This window comes from Stegostoma tigrinum, chromosome 4 (genome assembly GCF_030684315.1).
Source record: "Stegostoma tigrinum isolate sSteTig4 chromosome 4, sSteTig4.hap1, whole genome shotgun sequence".
NCBI lineage: Eukaryota > Metazoa > Chordata > Chondrichthyes > Orectolobiformes > Stegostomatidae > Stegostoma > Stegostoma tigrinum.
Window position 1 is genome coordinate 129659394 of NC_081357.1, and position 21125 is coordinate 129680518.

The following is a 21125-nucleotide window of genomic DNA, read 5'->3' on the forward strand; positions in this document are numbered from 1 at the left end:
ACCCTGGTCTACTGCTCCTCTACTCCCCACACCCCCATGGTACTCTCCCACACACCTGCACAAGTTGTAACACCTGCCCATTTATTTCCTCCCTCCTCCCCCCCTTGCAATGACCTCCCTTCCGACAGAGGCGAAGGAATTGGGAATAGGGGATGGAAGTTCACCTGGACAATCTCCAACACATCCTTTACCTTCCTGGACCTTTCTGTCTCCCTGTCAGGCAACCACCTACAAACCGATGTCCATTTCAAGCCCGACTCCCACAGCTACCTGGAATACACCTCCTCCCACCCACCTTCCTGCAAAAATTCCATCCCCTATTCCCAATTCCTTCATCTCCGCCGCATCTGCTCCCAGGATGAGACATTTCACTCTCGCACATCCCAAATGTCCTCGTTCTTCAAGGGCCGCAACTCCCCCCGCCCCCCAACCCACCCCCCCCCTCGCAGTGGTCGAGAATGCCCTCGACCATGTCTCCTGCATTTCCCGCAACACATCCCTCACACCCCACCCTTGCAATAACTATCCCAAGAGAATCCCCCTAGTCCTCACATACCACCCCACCAACCTCCGCATACAATGCATCATCCTCTGACACTTTCGCCATCTACAATCCAACCCCACCACCAAAGACATTTTTCCATCCCCACCCTTGTCTGCCTTCTGGAGAGACCACTCTCTCTGCGACTCCCTTGTCCACTCCACACTCCCCTCCAACCCCACCACACCCAGCACTTTCCCCTGCAATTGCAGGAAGTGCTAACCTGCCCCTACACCACCTTCCTCACCCCCATCCCAGGCCCCAAGATGACTTTCCACATCAAGCAGATGTTCACTAGCACATCTGCCAATATGGTATACTGCATCCGCTGTACCCGGTGTGGCTTCCTCTAAATTGGGGAAACCAAGCGGAGGCTTGGGGACCGCTTTGCAGAACACCTACGCTAGGTTCGCAGTTAACAACTGCACCTCCCAGTCGCAAACCATTTCAACTCCCCCTCCTATTCCTTAGACGACATGTCCATCCTGGACCTCCTACAGTGCCATAAAGATGCCACCCGTAGGTTGCAAGAACAGCAACTCATATTCCACTTGGGAACCCCGCAGCCCAATGGTATCAATGTGGATTTCACCAGCTTCAAAATCTCCCCTCCCCCTACTGCATCCCAAAACCAGCCCAGCTCATCCCAGCCTGCCTAACCTGTTCTTCCTCTCAGCTATCCCTACCTCCCACCTCAAGCGCAACTCCATTTCCTACCTACTAACCTCATCCCGCCCCCTTGACCTGTCCGTCCTCCCTGGACTGACCTATCCCCTCCCTACCTCACCACCTATACTCTCCTCTCCACTTATCTTCTCCTCTATCTATCTTCAGTCCGCCTCCCCCTCTCTCCCTATTTATTCCAGTTCCCTCTCCCCATCCCCCTCTCTGATGAAGGGTCTAGGCCCGAAACGTCAGCTTTTGTGCTCCTGAGGTGCTGCTTGTCCTGCTGTGTTCATCCAGCGCCACACTTTGTTATCTCGGATTCTCCAGCATCTGCAGTTCCCATTATCTCTGGCTGTTACTTGAATGTCCAATGCTGGGCCAATGGCCAACAAGGACTATAACCTCAGAACAAGGTGGTACACTTGAACCTAATTCTCCTTCTTAAACCATAATTGCTTCTGACTGTAAAGCAGACTTTAGATGTTGTAAGCATGCACCTTTTACTTTCCCTGCTTACCCCTTATCCCATTTCAAATGTACCACTGTAGCTTTATTCTTTCAGATACATGAGAAATGCAACGTGGCTAGGCATTGGAGTAGGTGCTGAATACAAGTATTCACTCAATTACACTTTGCAACTGAGGCTTAATTTAGATAGTGGCACAGAAGCAGAACCTGTGCATGATGAGACACTGGACACAAACGATAGACAGCCAGAGCACACAGCAAGGATACTGCAATCGTTAGCTCACCAGAGTTACTACAGAGTCCTTAGATGAGCAGTCTGGTGACGAACAGACTACAGAATGCAGCAAATGGTTATGCACAAAAAAAACTGGTGCATTGCCAAGGCCTCTGTGTGATGTCATGAAGCAAGGAGAACTCCACACCTACTGAACATGGATTTTGAACACAGCTTGGAGTCCAAACATTTCATCAAGGAAATAGTGGCCAAAGTTGTTCTGTCCTTTGTGGAGTGATGGCCAATGTGGCAGCTTCCATTGCAGTACAAGCAGCAGTTATCCATCCAACCTCAGGGTGCTGCAGAGGAGGTGCAGGCTACTCCCATGTAAGCTGAATGCTGTTATCATGTTCCCAGCTATGGGACTGTTAGTGAATGGAGAATTCAGGTTCCAGTTACTGGTATCACACGTGGTTGAAGTGTTTCACTGACAGCTTGTGTGATTTGGTTTCTCCCTTCTACACCCTCTTCTTCCTCATGCTCCTGCCTTCCCAGTACATGTCATACAGCTGGTGGCAAGGCATGGCCTTTCATGCTGGTGAGATCGTATAAAATGTGGTAGATCATCATGAAGCTAGACACTTACTCTGTGAATCACTGCGAGGTTCCTCCAGTGCAAAATGCAATTTCAGAATGCCAGTAATCTGCTTTTACATGTTTGTACCTACTTATGAGTGAGTTGTGCACCAGAGTCTTCATGTAAGTAATCATGATCTGGGGAAACCACGTGAAAGAGCTCTCTTTATGCACCAAATAATGACCTTGAACACACTGCCGATAAGAATGGTAGATGAAGAAATGATAAATAATTTCAAAAGGAATTAGATGGGCCTTTCAAGGCTATGGAGATACATTAGGGAAATTACACTGACTGGACTGTTCCGTGCAGAGCTGGCAGAAACTCGATGGGTCAAATGGTCTTCTGTATTTAAATGACTCTGTCATCAATGGATGGTCATCATTGACCAGTTGCCAGTCTTTGGTTTATTGTGGTGGATAAATTGTAGTTGACGCAGCAGACTGCTCTGAAATAAAATGCACCATGACTGTTGCCAGGATACTGGGCACTGAATTGAAGAATCCATGCCCATGGTCACACACAAGTTGAACTTTGAGACCTTCTGGTTCAGGATTGGGGCACTATTGATAATGGGCACCCACAAACTGATGCGTGTGTTATTACTGTCGCAGCTTACCACAGTAAAGCCTAGACTCTAAGCAAAGTCTCAAATTGCGTAAACTAAAACATCTATTAAAAAGCTCAAATGCTTGGAGAACTGCAGCAGCAGATGGAAGAAACAACCAGAAACCGTGGTGTTGATAAAAGGAAAATACTACGGATAATGGAAATCTAAAATAAAAATAGAAAGTGCCGGAGAAACTAGCAGATCTGGCATTATCTGTAGAGAGAGAAAAAAGCTAATGCTTTGAATCTGGTATGACTCACCTGGATTTGAAACATTGAACGTGTTTCTCACCCCAAAAACCTGCTGCTTTTCTCTAACACTTTCTGTCCTTATCTCATCCCTACAAATTGTAATGTTGGGGGTAGGGTCGGGGGGGGGGGGGGGGCGAGTGCGGGGGTGGAGTATCTTCCCTGCTGGGATAGGGAAAGACATGGATTGGAGGGTAGATAAAGTAACCTCAATATTGAACAAAACAGATACAGAGAAAACAGGGAATTACAGACTGAATAGCCTGGCTTGGTAGTTAGGAAAATTGCAACTGTCCATTAAAAAAGATTTAATAGCAGAGAAGTGACAGAATCAGACAGAGGCTGCAGGGGGTCCTGCAGTGTTCTAATGACGCTCAATGCAAGCCGAAGGACTAATGCCTCACTTTCCGCTTGGGCACTTTACTGCCTCTAGGACTCAACACTCAGTTTAATACTTTCACAGCATGATCTCTGTCCTCCATCTGTTTACAACATTTCCCCCATCCCCCACCCATCTTGTTGGCTTCATACTCAGCAGAATGGGCATCTTATTCTCAGTTTCATGCCTATTTTACATCTCCATATTTGTTTCACCTCCATGAAAACTCCCTGTTGTCTTTTGTGCTTGCATCATAACCACTTGTTTTACTCATTCTACCTCTGCCAAAAGCATAAAAACTACCATCTTCCACCACCTTTAGTTTTTAAAGAAACTTGGACATGAAACTTTAATTATTTCTTTCTCCGATGATGCTGCCAGACCTATTGAGCTTCTTCAGAATTTTCATCTTTTCATTTCAAATTACCAGCATCAGCAGCATGTTGCTTTTGATATGACACATAATCATCAGTCATTTCGAGCCAGAGGCTGGATAGTGAGATGCTCTTAGCACTGAATGATACACCAAAACATTGATGATTGGCAAGTCTACAGATGAGTAGGCACTTTTCACTTAGGATATTTCAACATCCAAGAAGGAAGTTAAATTGCAAATTTAATTTATCATGACAAGAAATGTATTGGATAGGGTATATCATAATACAGGTAAACAGGTGCACTGATTGGGTCGTTCAGCTGCATAAGCCTCCTCAGCAAGATTGTGCCTGATCTGTAACTGAATTCCATTTATCTGTCTTTATTAAATAACCCCTTCATTCTAAATAACTCCTTAACTCTAAAAAAAGTATCAAAGTCAGTTTCAAATTTTTCAACTAAATTTCTGAATTTCCATGACTCTGCTTTCGGATATCCTCACTATATACTGCACTTCTAGTTCTAAGATCATGTTCCTCTGCTGTGAACTTAGCCACCAGCTGAAATGTTTCCCTCTAAATAACCTATTGATTTCATGGATTCTCCTGTTGAAGATGTAACTCTGAGATGAGGTTTGATGAGGTTTGATGAGATTGGGGCTGTAACAACCCCAAGTGGTGGGTCCGCTATTCAATTGGTAGCTGATGGTTTGGGGGGATATCACGGAGATGGGACAGCAGGGTAGCGGGCCACATTCTGGCCTGAGCAATAACTCTCATCTCTGTGCTTTTTCCAGATTTGAGAAAATCTTTATGTTCAAAGCTAAGTGGACAGCTGGGATGAAGAAAGGACAGGTTAGTTTCTAAAGAACTGTTACTTTTCAGTAGTTCTCTTGTGGAAAGGCTTTCTTTTTTGCATTAAATGTAAACGCTTCAGTGCTGTCAGCCTGGCTCCTGCAGGTTACGGCAGGTCAACTTCAGGAGCCTCCCAATATAATGTTTAACAAACTCGCTAATGACTTCAAGCCATCCACTTAACAAAGCAAGCAATTTCACTTCCCTCCCTCTCCTCTGTGTCTGGAAAAATTATCAATCAGAAACGGACGCAGGAAATCAGCACCCATGCTGCTGATGTTATTTCTTTTCCACTCTCCTGCTTCCAATCCAGCCTGACTTAGGATGGGAAGGTCCAGTACCTCCATCGTTTTTATGCCATATGTTTGCACAGTTTTAAAAAGAAAGATCATGAAAATCATACTCACAAATTCCTGGTCATGGTTATTAGCAAAAAACTGTTGGAGCCGGACTGGCCAATCCTCTCTCCGCCTTAGCAGTCCAAAGATTCCTTTATGATTGCACATATAACAGTTCCAGGGGTCTTCTTTAATGGCTGCCTGAGCAGCACCAGGTCCAACCAATAGGTCCACACATTCCACACAGAAACACCTGTATGAACACAAAATCGAGCAGAATCACTGCATTTGGTGGCAAGTTTGTAATTTAGTGACAAGAATGCTGGATCCTACAGCTTTGGCGGCAAAGATACTCACAGCTCCAGTACTTTCAGCAAAAAACATTCAGTGCAGGTTTTATTAGTGGTTTAAGAACAAGGACAATATAACTGAAATAACAAATTAGATTTGGCAATTCTCAACAATGAGACTGAATAATATGCAATTCCCATTAATAGAACAAGAAATTCAAAACTAAAAGTTTCTGTATTCTACTAACAGTATAACATTTTATTAAGACTTTGCAAATGTTAATGTTGATTTTTGAGAAATAAAAAGGTGTTTTAACAAAAACTCTGTACAGAAATAAAAACTTAAGTTTAGTTTGCAAGGTTGTACTGCTAGTGTTTAAGTTGCATGGTGCAAATTTCTGTCTTGTTCCTGGCACTGTATTTGACTCAGAGATGAACGTCTGACCAAATACCTGCAGCATCACTAGGAGCGCTACTTAAATCTTTGTAACATTGTACAAGTTATTTTGATCACCCAGCTGAAATAATCACTCATGATTTTGTTACCTTTAGATTTCATGATTTCAGTTCAAATTTGACTCTACTCCTATATTCTATCCTATGTAAGTTTGAAGTCAGCCAAGACTCAGGTGCCAGGGTCCTTACTCTCACAATGTCCTGTTCACCAATAATCTGTGAATTTACTGACATACACAGACTTATGGCCAAGCACTGCCCTGATTTTAAAATTCTTGCTCTTGGTTACAAGTTCCTCATCCATCCACACCTTTGTAGTTTTCTCACCCCATGTAACATTTCAAGATAACTGTACTCACATAATTCTGGTCCCTTAAGCATTCTGATTTTTATTGTTCCTTCAGCTGTCAAAATCCAAAACTCTGAAATTCCCTTCCTAAACCTCTCTGCCTCTTTCTTCTTTGGAGAAGCTCTTTAGAAAACATAAAATTACCCCCAATAAAACAACAAACTGCGGATGCTTGAATCTGAAACAAATAGAAATTTAGCAGGTCTGGTGGCTCTGTGGAGAGAAACAGAGGTAATGTTTTAGTTCTGGTGACCTTCTCTCATCTTGCTACATAAGCTGCCAAATGTGCTGACTTTCTTCAGAAATTTCTGTTCTTGTTCACAGTGACCTCTTTGACCAAGCTTTTGAACACCTTACTAAGTATCACCCTGTGGTTTAGTGCTGGATTATAACACACTTGAAGTTCCCTACGGATATGAATTATGATTAGATTCCGTACTTTGTGGAAACAGGCCCTTCGGCCCAACAAATCCACACCGAGCCATGGATCATCCCAGACCCATCCCCCCTATAACCTACACACCCCGAACATTATGGGAAATTTAGCATGGCCAATCCACCTGGCCTGCACATCTTTGGAATGTGGGAGGAAACCGGAGCACCCAGACCAAACCCACGCAGACACGGGGAGAATGTGCAAACTCCACACAGACAGTTACCTGAGGGTGGAATCGAACCCGGGTCCCTGGCGCTGTGAGGCTGCAGTGCTAATCACTGAGCCACCGTGCTGCCCAACAGAGATATAGATATTATGTTAAAGGTGCAAAATAAATTGAACAAGGTGTGGGGGTTTAGAATGCTGGTAATGAGCAATCAAGGGACTCAGGCTTAGACATCGTGAAAATGGGCTCCCATCGCACTATTGTAGTTTAAATTTAATAAAGTTCCCAGATTAGACGAAATTTCACCTAATGTCTTAAAAAATGGTAGCCATACTCCATCTACTACAGTCTGAGTTTTTCATGGTCTAACAGGAATTGGACAGGAGCTTCACGATGTCATTAACACCATAACGTACAAAAAGAAGGGAGAAAAGTCAAAACGCTTCAATTACTGCGGGATCACCCTGCTTTCGATTCTGTGGAAGGTCCTGACAAGAATAAAGGGACACGGTTGTGCTTAGCACTGTGGAGGAATCCTCCTATGAACCAAAGCAGTTTCTGGACATACAAAAGGTACTACAGACATGGCATTTGTCCTCCAACAACTCTAAGAAAAACATTGAAGAAAACAAAGATCGGTTCTTCACTTTTGTAGAATACAACAAAGCACCAGACACTGTGAGCAGAGATGCCTTTGTAAACTCCTCAAAAAATTTGAATGCCTCAGCCACGTAGTTTAATGAAGATCAGTACAGATAATTCAAGGATGTTTTGCAACCTCTCGAATTCCTTCCAAATCTTCAGCGATGTGAAGCCGGGATGAGAGCTGGTTCCGCCCTTACTTATCATATTCTTTGGCTTGATGCTGCTGCAGGCAACAGAAAACCTTAAGGAGGGTATTAATTTATCCTTCTGAATCGACGGAGGTCTTTTCAACTTCAGACAGCATCGGGCTCAAATAAATATACAGGGAAAACTCATCTGACAACTTTTGTTTCTGGCTTGCTCTTCTAGTCCACCATCAGATCTGTAATGTACAACAGCAGTTTTCCAAGGTGTATCCATGGGTTCTGACTGTAGTTATGTACATCTTTTAGAAGGTTTTCATCTGTGTTGCCTTTGTAGCATCTTCACAACCTACTGGCTGGACCACATCACAGGCATTAAAGCTCTGGAAACAGTTAATACCATCAGCAAAGAGGCCACCCCCCTGAGAAGACATTGCTCTCAGTCAGATCACATCGGCAATTATCATTCATCTGGCCAAAGGTCAAAAGAAATGAAAGCAAGATTTGGCTGGGTGGTATATGACTTTTTACTCTTTCCTGCAACATGAGCCTTATTGGATCCAGTACCATGAGCATTGTTGGAAAGACTAATACTTGTTACCCTTCCCTAATTATCTTTGAGAAGATGGTGGCAAGTTGCAGGTATACAACAAGACAGTTGTGAAGGGAGCTCCAAGATTTTGAACCAACAATCGTGAAGGAATGATGATCTAGTTTCAAGTAATTGCAATGTGTTACTAGGAAGGGGAATTCACAAGTGGTGTATCCACATGCATCTACTTGTCCTTCTCAATTTTAGAGGTTTTAGATATGAAAGGTAATATCAGAGGAGTCTTGGTGATTACTGCAGTGAATCTTGTGATTGAGACACACTGTCACCAATGTACACTTGTGATGGAGGAGTGAATGTTTTAAGTTGATAGAACAACTATCAATCAAACAGCTTGCTTTGCCCCAGATGGTTTCATTGTTAGAGCTGCATCAATCCAGGAAAGTACAAAATATTCTCCCCTTCTCCTGACTCGTGTCTTGTAGATGGTGGATGGGCTTTGACAGTATGGTGGTAGGTCATTTGACACAAAATTCCCAGACTCTGATCTGTCCTTGCATACACAGTATTTGTATGGCTAGTTCAATTCAGTTTTTAGTCAATGGTAATCTCCTTGATGTTGATAGTGGGGATTCAGCAACACTACCAAATGTCAAGGAAAGATGTTAGATTCTCTCTTGTTGGAGATGCTCATTGACTGGTACTTCTGTGATCTGAATGGTACATGTATGAAAGATCAAAAACTTTACAGATAACATCACCAACCAAAAGTACATGTAAGAAAAGGTAGAAGGCACAGCTGGATGCTTGGGACTTCAAAGGTGGTGGTACAGGGTCAAAAATAGAAGCCATTGTTTCAGATACAGTCTCTATGGTTGGATAGCTAAGAAAGGAATCAAGCAAGTGATGGTTGAGACGGCGGAGGGGGGTGTGGTGGAGGGTGGGTATAACAAACTGAGGTTGCTGGCCATGTTGCACATAAATGCAAAATGTTCTGGAAATGTATATCAAGCAATTTCTCATTTAACCACTCAGTAAGATAAGGCCATAAGACATAGGAAGTAAGGCCATTCGGCCCAGTGAGTCCACGCCACCATTTAAATCATGGCTGATGGGCATTTCAACTCCACTTCCCTGCACTCTCCCCGTAGCCCTTGGTTCCTTGTGAGATCAAGAATTTATCAATCTCTGCCTTGAAGACATTTAACGTCCCGGCCTCCACTGAGCTCTGTGGCAATGAATTCCACAGGCCCACCACTCTCTGGCTGGAGAAATGTCTCCTCATTTCCGTTTTAAATTTACCCCTCTAATTCTAAGGCTGTGCCCACGGGTCCTAGTCACCCCATCTAACGGAAACAACTTCCCAGTGTCCACCCTTTCTAAGCCATAGGATAAAACATGCTGTGAAATTTTTAAAGCTCTATCAAAGAAGGAACAAGCTGAGAATGGACAAATAGTAGAGGGACAAAATGGATCTAAGGACGCATCAAAGGAAGCAATAAATAATATTCTTTCGGGTTCTCCTTCCAGACAAGTTTGCTAGGTTCTGTTGTATCCTTAATGACCATTTCCGCTTGGTCTGCTGCTCTCCATCTATAATCTCCTCTAACTCCACAACGCTCCAAGGTATTTTGCTCCTCTAATTCTCAGCCCTGCTGCATTCTCAAATAAAACTGATTCAACATTAATGTCCATGCTTTCAGTTGCCTGTGTCCCAACCCTGGATCTCCATCCCTACAGCTTTCTACCCACAGTACTTTCCTCTCTTAAGGCTCCTCTTTGACCAAGCTCTTAATCATCTGACCTAACATCTCTTTGTGTGGCTCAGTGTCATACATTGCTCCTGTGAAGCATCTTGGAATGTAACTTCTGTTAAAGGTGCTAGATAAATATTGTTGTTAACCCCAATAACACACGATACTTCTAGACTTAAACCAGTTCTGAGCCCATCCGTAAACTTTACAGATTTACCTTCTCTCTTCAGCACTCTTTAATCTCCTTTCTGATAATCCCTGACTCCACGCACTGCCAACTTGATCTCAGGACAGCAAGTTGTTATTGGAATATTATTTAAACCCTGAGAGTTGATACCCTTATTGTGCATCAAAAAATACTGTAATGTTATCACTTAATAAACTGAAAATCTTAAATTTGCAGATTGTACCTGTAGTTTTACTGAAATTGTCCAACCTGACAATGTCATAATGAATACTCAGATTAATCATAGCATAATCATAGTGGAGAATCTTGAAGTTTAAAATGACATTACACAAGAATAGGCTACTTCAGTATTTGAGATTAATTTACACAATAGATTTTCTTACGTAGTTACTCAAAGAAAATGTTTCCTAAGTTGAGTGCTTATGTATAAAATTTGTCCTTAGTCTCAAATTATCTCATTCTGACTTATCTGCATATATGATTTATATGTAGGTAAATTATGTGGTGATTTAAGCCTGTAATAGTCTGGCAATAAGTGACATATCCACAGTCATATCAAGCAAAGATGCAAGATCTAACGTACAATTTTACTGTAAAATAGGCTAACGCCTGGATTATAAAATGTGAGGCTGGATGAACACAGCAGGCCCAGCAGCATCTCAGGAGCACAAAAGCTGACGTTTCGGGCCTAGACCCTTCATCAGAGAGGGGAATGGGGAGAGGGAACTGGAATAAATAGGGAGAGAGGGGGAGGCGGACCGAAGATGGAGAGAAAAGAAGATAGGTGGAGAGGAGAGTATAGGTGGGGAGGTAGGGAGGGGATAGGTCTGTCCAGGGAAGATGGACTGGTCAAGGAGGTGGGATGAGGTTAGTAGGTAGGAGATGGAGGTGCAGCTTGGGGTGGGAGGAAGGGATGGGTGAGAGGAAGAACAGGTTAGGGAGGCAGAGACAGGTTGGACTGGTTTTGGGATGCAGTGGATGGAGGGGAAGAGCTGGGCTGGTTGTGTGGTGCAGTGGGGGGAGGGGACGAACTGGGCTGGTTTTGGGATGCGGTGGGGGGAGGGGAGATTTTGAAGCTGGTGAAGTCCACATTGATACCATTGGGCTGCAGGGTTCCCAAGCGGAATATGAGTTGCTGTTCCTGCAACCTTCGGGTGGCATCATTGTGGCACTGCAGGAGGCCCATGATGGACATGTATGCCACAATAGATGCCACCCGAAGGTTGCAGGAACAGCAACTCATATTCCGCTTGGGAACCCTGCAGCCCAATGGTATCAATGTGGACTTCACCAGCTTCAAAATCTCCCCTCCCCCCACCGCATCCCAAAACCAGCCCAGTTCGTCCCCTCCCCCCACTGCACCACACAACCAGCCCAGCTCTTCCCCCCCACCCACTGCATCCCAAAACCAGTCCAACCTCTCTCTGCCTCCCTAACCTGTTCTTCCTCTCACCCATCCCTTCCTCCCACCCCAAGCTGCACCTCCATCTCCTACCTACTAACCTCATCCCACCTCCTTGACCTGTCTGTCTTCCCTGGACAGACCTATCCCCTCCCTACCTCCCCACCTATACTCTCCTCTCCACCTATCTTCTTTTCTCTCCATCTTCGGTCTGCCTCCCCCTCTCTCCCTATTTATTCCAGAACCCTCACCCCATCCCCCTCTCTGATGAAGGGTCTAGGCCCGAAACGTCAGCATTTGTGCTCCTGAGATGCTGCTGGGCCTGCTGTGTTCATCCAGCCTCACGTTTTATTATCTTGGATTCTCCAGCATCTGCAGTTCCCATTATCACTAATTCCAGGATTGTGCAGGATATGGCTTGCTCTCAATTAGTCTGTCACAACCTTTGAAAGTGCATTCATCACAAGAGCATTGTGTCACAAATATTCAACAAGTGGATTGTGCATTCTGCATTTCTTCTTTTCCATTTCCTAGTTGTAGAAATCAGAGTTGATCGTACCTGCAACAATTATTGTTTCCGCACATGAGTACCTCCCTGCCCCCACAGCAGATGGTACAGTAGGACTGGTAACCGTCATCATCGTATTGGTATGCACACTCCAAGAAGCAATTCTGCAAACAACCACAACATGATTTGGAATTTCATGACCAACAATTCAATTGTACTTTCTTTAACCTTCAGTGCACCTCATAATCATTGTGAGCTAGTGCAGTGGTGCTCACTTCCAGATTGTCTGTGCCATTCTGTGCTTGACTTCAATCACACACTTAGATTCTTCCACCACATTAAACTTTAATACCAATTCACACTTGCATTTTAAAAGAAAAAAAAGTCTGACTAAATAATAGCATTCTTTGGGGTGGCCTGGTGGCTTTGAGGTATCAATATGCCACATTACAGAGTTTCAGAATATGGGTTCAGGCCTGCTAACCTGCTGGGGTATCTTGAGATGGTAAGTAGAGACAAGGTACTTCCCAGCAGGAAGAGAGGGAGAATCAGAGGTTAAGTAAGTCTGTGGTGCTCTCAGGCACTTCCTAGAAGCCAACTCAAACACTGACTTTGGTCGAGGCCTGAAACAGATTACCGACCCGTCCTTTCAGTCAGAAAATGGTGGGCGATGACCTAGAGAGAGGAAAAAAGAGAGGGCTGAGAGTAGACCACAATTCTCTTAAAGAGATCTGCCCATGGTGGTGGAGGAAAAGGAAAGGGATGCATTTATATGTGTGTAACGTACAAAGACAGATTTGAAACTACTGCAGAAAAATAATCAGAAATGGTAACGCTATTTCGTTTGTTCCAGAGGCAGTGATTTGACACAAGCACGTGAAATATAGACATGGAGGGGACAGTCTCACACAACCTGAGTACCTCCCACTTACACTTTTCATTTCACATCTGTGTCAAGTAAGTAATCATCTCCTAGAATCTATGGAAGAGACTTACAACCAGTTGTTAGTTTTTAATTCACCTTATTTTAAGCCCAATGCTGTGTGGCATGCATTGCGGTGGGGAAGTGGAAAATACTTTCTATTTAAAGTATTTTCTGTCCTCCTCACCTAATAAAAAACCCTCATTAACCCTTTGAGTACCTGCCGTGCCTTGCAGCTTTCACAATGTGTACATTGGGCCCTATTTTCAAACGTTTTGCTGCTTTGAAATGTCATTCGCAGAGTGTTTGTTTTGGGCAAGTTGCGCTTGCAAAGATTTCACTTTTATGTCCCTTTTGTCAGGGACGCAGCGCATTGCAGTTGCACAAAAAAACTTCTGCAATTTTTGGAGGCAATTCCCGTAGGATTATCGCACTGAGGATGCGATATTCGAATCTCATAAACTGCCACAAATTGTCACGTTTGCGGAAAATGACTTACCCCAGTTTTAACTTGCCGTAAGCCCTGCAGAAACAAGAAACATACATTAAAATAAAAAAAATGTGAATGTGTTTCACAAATGACAAGGCATGTGTAGATGTCTTGGGAAACAACAATGCACAAGAAATAACTTTGCATTCTGAGGCAGTCATCTTCCCAAATGTTAGTGATCTTTGCAGGGCCTGCCATTGTCTTCTGTTTCCTTTTATTTTCGTTCAGGATTTTCCTGGTTCGTCAAGATTAAAAAGTGTCTTTTTTGATTTTCTCCAATAATGTAATTGACACATGATAGTGCAAAAGGTGGCACTGGAATAAAACTTGGTTCAGCAAGATGTAACAGTGCGCAATTTTAAAAACATCTCAAAAATTTTCGGAAGGAAAATTTCACAAATGTTCTGCAGTACATCTCTGCAAGCTAAGCAGCCATTGCGCAAACTAAAATGCAAACTATTGAAAATAGGGCCCATCACATTTCACACAAGGTGATAATGTATTGTTGAATACTATAAAGTAATTAATAGAGTGTGAAAGCATGCATCAGGTCTTTATTCACATTCTTATCCAAATAATTGTTACTTTTATTCACAAAAATCCAGTATATTTAACAGTCCTCAAAGGGTTTGTTTTTCTCAATAACAACTTTTCCTCCACTTGTTCTCCATTCAGAAAATGCTGCAACCTGTGAGAGTTCTTTAACTCAATATTAGCCAAATTTAGCAGAATCCAAATGTTTGGATGAGCTCTGCCTTACATTTGGTTGTACAAGATGAACAGAAAACAGCTTTGCACCTGGACAAACTGAATCTGTTGTATTATGCATATTTGAGTAAAGCAGATATGACATGATCATGTGTGTCTAAGTGGTAGGAGTCTTCCACATACAATTATTAGTCTGGACATATTGCATCTGCTTCAGTCAAGTATTTGTTTTGTGGACCCTCAAAGAACTCTCTCTGATGGATGCGTATCTGCAATTTGTTGATGATACTGGAAAATAACCTCTGTTGTGTTTCCACAGTGAAGTATATCCATCAAATTCAACATCACATGCATAACATTATAATGAAGTGTACACATGTCAGTGTGTAAGGGTTCTTGTGGTGCAGTGGTAGTGTCCCGGAGGTGAGCGTTGATGCAGGTGAGGCAGTAGCAAGAGGTAGACCAGCTAGTGGGAAGGATTTTCCTGGGAAGGAACCAAGGATCAGTTAAAGTGTGTTTGCTTTAATGCAAGGAGTATCAGGAATAAAAGTGATGAACTTAGAGCATGGATCAGTACCTGGTGCTATGATGTTGTGGCCATAACAGAGACATGGGTTTCTCAGGGGCAGGAATGGTTGCTGGATGTTCCAGGGTTTAGAACATTTAAAAAGAATAGGGAGGGGGGAAAAAGAGGAGGGGGTGTAGCACTACTAATCAGAGAGGATATCACAGCTACAGAAGCTTCCTTTGTCGAGGAAGATCTGCCTACTGAGTCAGTATGGGTGGAAATTAGGAACAGCAAGGGAGCAGTCACCTCGTTAGGGGCTTACTACAGGCCCCCCAGTAGCAGCAGGGAGATTGAAGAAAGCATAGGTCGGCAGATTCTGGAAAAGTGTGGACGTAGTAGGGTTGTTGTAATGGGTGACTTTAACTTTCCTAATATTGATTGGAACCTCCTTCGAGCAGAAGATTTGAATGGAGCTGTTTTTGTAAGGTATGTTCAGGAAGGTTTCCTAACTCAGTACGTTGACAGGCCGACGAGGGGAGAGGCCGTTCTAGACTTGGTGCTCGGAAACGAGCCGGGGCAGGTATCAGATCTTGTGGTGGGAGAGCATTTTGGTGATAGTGACCATAACTGCCTCACATTCTACATAGCTATGGAGAAGGAGAGGATTAGGCAAAATGGGAGGATATTTAATTGGGGAAGAGGAAACTAAGACGCGATTAGACATGAGTTAGGAAGCATGGACTGGGAGCAATTGTTCCATGGTAAAGGAACTATAGACATGTGGAGACTGTTTAAGGAACAGTCGTTGCGAGTGATGAATAAATATGTCCCTCTGAGACAGGCAAGAAGGGGTAAGATAAAGGAACCTTGGATGACGAGAGCGGTGGAGCTTCTTGTGAAAAGGAAGAAGGTAGCTTACATAAGGTGGAGGAAGCTCGGGTCAAGCTCAGCTCTAGAGGATTACAGGCAGGCGAGGAAGGAGCTCAAAAATGGTCTGAGGAGAGCCAGGAGGGGGCATGAGAAAGGCTTGGCAGAACGGAATAGGGAGAACACAAAGGCATTTTACACATGTGAAGAATAAGAGAATGGTCAAAGAAAGAGTAGGGCCGATCAGGGATAGCATAGGGAACTTGTGTGTGGAGTCTGAGGAGGTAGGGGAAGCCCTAAATGAGTTTTTTGCTTCTGTCTTTATGAAAGAAACGAACTTTGTAGTGAATGAAACCTTTGAAGAGCAGGTGTGCATGCTGGAATGGATAGAGATAGAAGAAGCTGATGTGCTGAAAATTTTGTCAAACATTAAGAATGACAAGTCGCCAGGCCCGGACCAGATTTGTCCTCGGCTGCTTTGGGAAACGAGAAATGCAACTGCTGCGCCACTCGCGAAGATCTTTGCATCTTCGCTCTCCACTGGAGTCGTATCTGAGGACTGAAGAGAGGCAAATGTAATTCCTCTCTTCAAGAAAGGAAATAGGGAAATCCCCGGCAATTACAGACCAGTAAGTCTCACGTCTGTCGTCTGCAAGGTGTTAGAAAGTATTCTGAGGGATAGGATTTATGACCATCTGGAAGAGCATGTCTTGATTAAATGCAGTCAACACGGCTTTGTGAGGGGCAGGTCATGCCTCACAAACCTTATCGAGTTCTTTGAGGATGTGACTAGAAAAGTTGATGAGGGTCGAGCTGTGGATGTGGTGTATATGGACTTCAGCAAGGCATTTGATAAGGTTCCCCATGGTAGGCTCATTCAGAAGGTCAGGAGGAACGGGATACAGGGGAACTTAGCTGTCTGGATACAGAATTGGCTGGCCAACAGAAGGCAGCGAGTGGTAGTAGAAGGAAAATATTCTGCCTGCAAGTCAGTGGTGAGTGGTGTTCCACAGGGCTCTGTCCTTGGGCCTCTACTGTTTGTAATTTTTATTAATGACTTAGATGAGGGGATTGAAGGATGGGTCAGCAAGTTTGCAGACGACACGAAGGTTGGAGGTGTCGTTGACAGTGTAGAGGGCTGTTGTAGGCTGCAGCAGGACATTGACAGGATGCAGAGATGGGCTGAGAGGTGGCAGATGGAGTTCAACCTGGATAAATGTGAGGTGATGCATTTTGGAAGGTCGAATTTGAAAGCTGAGTACAGGATTAAGGATAGGATTCTTGGCAGTGTGGAGGAACAGAGGGATCTTGGTGTGCAGACACATAGACCCCTTAAAATGGCCACCCAAGTGGACAGGGTTGTGAAGAAAGCATATGGTGTTTTGGCTTTCATTAACAGGGGGATTGAGTTTAAGAGTCGTGAGATCTTGTTGCAGCGCTACAAAACTTTGGTTAGACCGCACTTGGAATACTGCGTCCAGTTCTGGTCGCCCTATTACAGGAAAGATGTGGATGCTTTGGAGAGGGTTCAGAGGGGGTTTACAAGGATGCTGCCTGGACTGGAGGGCTTATCTTATGAAGAAAGGTTGACTGAGCTCGGACTTTTTTCATTGGAGAAAAGGAGGAGGAGAGGGGACCTAATTGAGGTATACAAGATAATGAGAGGCATAGATAGAGTTGATAGCCAGAGACTATTTCCCAGGGCAGAAATGGCTAACATGAGGGGTCATAGTTTTAAGCTGGTTGGAGGTAAGTATAGAGGGGATGTCAGAGGCGGCTTCTTTACACAGAGAGTTGTGAGAGCATGAAATGCGTTGCCAGCAGCAGTTGTGGAAGCAAGGTCTTTGGGGACATTTAAGAGACTGCTAGACGTGCATATTGTCACAGAAATTTGAGGTGCATACATGAGGATCAATGGTCGGCACGACATCGTGGGCTGAAGGGCCTGTTCTGTGCTGTACTGTTCTATGTTCTATGTTCTATATTCTATGTTCAAGTCCCAACTTCTGCAGAGGTGTGTCATAACATGTTTAAACAGGTTGATTAGAAATATCTACAACCAGTAATTAAGAGAGCCCTAGGCCCGAAACGTCAGCTTTTGTGCTCCTGAGGTGCTGCTTGGCCTGCTGTGTTCATCCACCTTCACACTTTGTTATCGTTAATTAAGAGAGCGATATGTCTCTTGTCTGTTTCCACTGGGCTGTTCTGTACATGCTTCTAATGCAGCTATATTGTTCCTTAAATAATGAAATCAAAACTGTACACACAGTACTTTAGGTGTGGTTTCACCAATGCTTTGTACAGGTGTAGCAAAATACCTTTACTTTTATATTTCATTCCTGGATGTGAGTTTGCTCGCTGAGCTGGAAGGTTAGTTTTGAGATGTTTCGTCACCGTTCTAGGTAACATCATCAGTCAGCATCCGGTGAAGCGCTGGTGTTATGTCCCGCTTTCTATTTATCTGTTTAGGTTTCCTTGGGTTGGTGATGTCATTTCCTGCGTTGGTGATGTCATTTCCTGTTCTTTTTCTCAGGGGATGGTAGATTGGCTCCAAATCAATGTGTTTGTTGACGGAGTTCTGGTTGGAATGCCATGCTTCTAGGAATTCTTGTGCGTATCTCTGTTTGGTTTGTCCTAGGATGGATGTGTTGTCCCAATCAAAGTGGTGTCCTTCCTTATCTGTATGTAAGGATACGAGTGATAGTGGTCATGTTGTTTTGTGGCTAGTTGATGTTCATGTATCCTGGTGGCTAGCTTCCTGCCTGTTTGTCCAATGTAGTGTTTGTCACAGTTCTTGCAAGGTATTTTGTAGATGACGTTCGTTTTATTTGTTGTCTGTATAGGATCTTTTAAGTTCATTCGCTGCTGTTTTAGTGTGTTGGTGGGTTTGTGGGCTACCCTGATGCCAAGAGGTCCGAGTAGTCTGGCAGGCATTTCGGAAATGTCTTTGAAGTAGGGGAGAGTGGTTATGGTTTCTGAGCCCATTTTGTCTGTTTGTTTGGGTTTATTGCTGAGGAATCGGCGGACTGTGTTCATAGGGTACCCATTCTTTTTGAATACGCTGTATAGGTGATTTTCCTCTGCTCTGCGTAGTTCCTCTGTGCTGCAGTGTGTGGTGGCTCGTTGGAATAATGTTCTAATACAGCTTCGTTTGTGGGTGTTGGGATGGTTGCTCCTGCAGTTCAGTATTTGGTCCGTATGTGTTGTTTTCCTGTAGATGCTGGTTTGAAGTTCCCCATTGACTGTTCGTCATTCCAACCAGAGCTCCATCAACAAACACATTGATTTGGAGCCAATCTACCATCCTCTGAGAAAAAGAGCAGGAAATGACATCTCCAACACAGGAAATGGCATCACCAACCCAAGGAAACCTAAACAGATAAATAGAAAGCGGGACATAACACCAGCGCTTCGTCGGAGGCTCACTGATGATGTTACCTAGAATGGTGACGAAACATCTGAAAACTAACCTTCCAGCTCAGTGAGCAAACTCACATCCAGAACCTCAACCTGAGCCACAAATCTTCTCAAAACTCGCTATATTTCATTCCTGTTGCTATAAAAGACAACATTCAGTTTGCTTCCTAATCACTTGTTGTACTGACATGCTAACCTCTTGTGGTTCATATAGAAGGGCACCCAGATTCTGCTCTGAGTCCTACAACCTTTCTATTTAAATAATGTTTTGTTTTTCTGTTCTCCCAGTCAAAACTCTCAGGTTTTCACAAATTACTCTGTTTCCTATCTTTGTGCCATCAGCAAATTCAGCATACATACATCCTGCTCCTTCATCTTGATCACTGATATGGACTGTAAACAGTTAAGGCCCCAATGCTGAACCGAGAGCAGAATGAGGCACAGGACTGGACTACCAGTCTGCCAGAAGGCAAGACTGACAGCAAATTTTACAAAAGTGTTCAAAGCCATGAGAGGTCTGGATAGAACAGATAGGGTAAATTTGTTCCCATTGAGAACGACAGGAAACAATTTGGGGTAATTGATAAAAAAACTCAGGCAATATTAGGAAAGATATCAACACAAAGACGGCATTGTTAGATTTTGGAACACACTGCATGACAGTAGAGTTGAAGTTGATTTAATTACAGCTTTCAAAAGGAAATGGATCAGAATCTGAAAAATGAAGTGCAGGTCGAGATAGTGAAGTGGGACGAGCCAAATTTTTCTTATAGAGTACCGATCCGGACAGGGCAGGCCAAATGGCCTCCTTCTCTATTATAATCATTTGATGATCCTCTAATTTTCAACATGTGGGAAATTCCAATTTCAACATGACAGATAACTACTTCTTGGAATCCGCATTACACTACATTAATCGCATACATCCACAGAAATGACATATCAACACAAAACCTCTGGTTTATTTCGACACATTCTCCTTCCTCCACCATCTTTGAATACTGCGTGGAAACTATAGGAAAGAAACATTTCACAAAACCAGTGCAAACCTGGGTTAAGAGATAATGGGAACTGCAGATGATGGAGAATTCCAAGATAATCAAATGTGAGGCTGGATGAACACAGCAGGCCAAGCAGCATCTCAGGAGCACAAAAGCTGACGTTTCGGGCCTAGACCCTTCATCAGAGAGGGGGATGGGGAGAGGGAGCTGGAATAAATAGGGAGAGAGGGGGAGGCGGACCGAAGATGGAGAGTAAAGAAGATAGGTGGAGACAGTATAGGTGGGGAGGTAGGGAGGGGATAGGTCAGTCCAGGGAAGACGGACAGGTCAAGGAGGTGGGATGAGGTTAGTAGGTAGCTGGGGGTGCGGCTTGGTGTGGGAGGAAGGGATGGGTGAGAGGAAGAACCGGTTAGGGAGGCAGAGACAGGTTGGACTGGTTTTGGGATGCAATGGGTGGGGGGGAAGAGCTGGGCTGGTTGTGTGGTGCAGTGGGGGGAGGGGACGAACTAGGCTGGTTTAGGGATGCAGTAGGGGAAGGGGAGATTTTGAAACTGGTGAAGTCCACATTGATACCATATGGCTGCAGGGTTCCCAGGCGGAATATGAGTTGCTGTTCCTGCAACCTTCGGGTGGCATCATTGTGGCTTTGCAGGAGGCCCATGATGGACATGTCATCTAGAGAATGGGAGGGGGAGTGGAAATGGTTTGCGACTGGGAGGTGCAGTTGTTTGTTGCGAACTGAGCGGAGGTGTTCTGCAAAGCGGTCCCCAAGCCTCCGCTTGGTTTCCCCAATGTAGAGGAAGCCGCACCGGGTACAGTGGATGCAGTATACCACATTGGCAGATGTGCAGGTGAACCTCTGCTTAATGTGGAATGTCATCTTGGGGCCTGCGATAGGGGTGAGGGAGGAGGTGTGGGGACAAGTGTAGAATTTCCTGCGGTTGCAGGGGAAGGTGCCGGGTGTGGTGGAGTTGGAGGGCAGTGTGGAGCGAACAA

The 21125-nt window shown here is 44.2% G+C and overlaps 1 protein-coding gene across 9 annotated transcripts in view; it reads right to left on the reverse strand.

Annotated features, from left to right (window-relative positions):
- dnmt3ab (DNA (cytosine-5-)-methyltransferase 3 alpha b) overlaps positions 1–21125 on the reverse strand; it is a 540511-nt gene that overhangs the window by 92034 nt on the left and 427352 nt on the right. For 5 of the 9 annotated variants that reach the window (XM_059645666.1, XM_059645668.1, XM_059645669.1 and 2 more), the window contains 2 exons: positions 12268–12380; positions 5400–5583 (listed from right to left, as the gene is read on the reverse strand). In XM_059645666.1, the coding sequence (XP_059501649.1) occupies positions 5400–5583; positions 12268–12380 (297 nt within the window). Of the gene's footprint in view, positions 1–5399; positions 5584–12267; positions 12381–13637; positions 13662–21125 lie in introns of all 9 variants that reach the window. The other 4 variants (XM_059645667.1, XM_059645671.1, XM_059645670.1 and 1 more) reach the window with 1 other exon arrangement.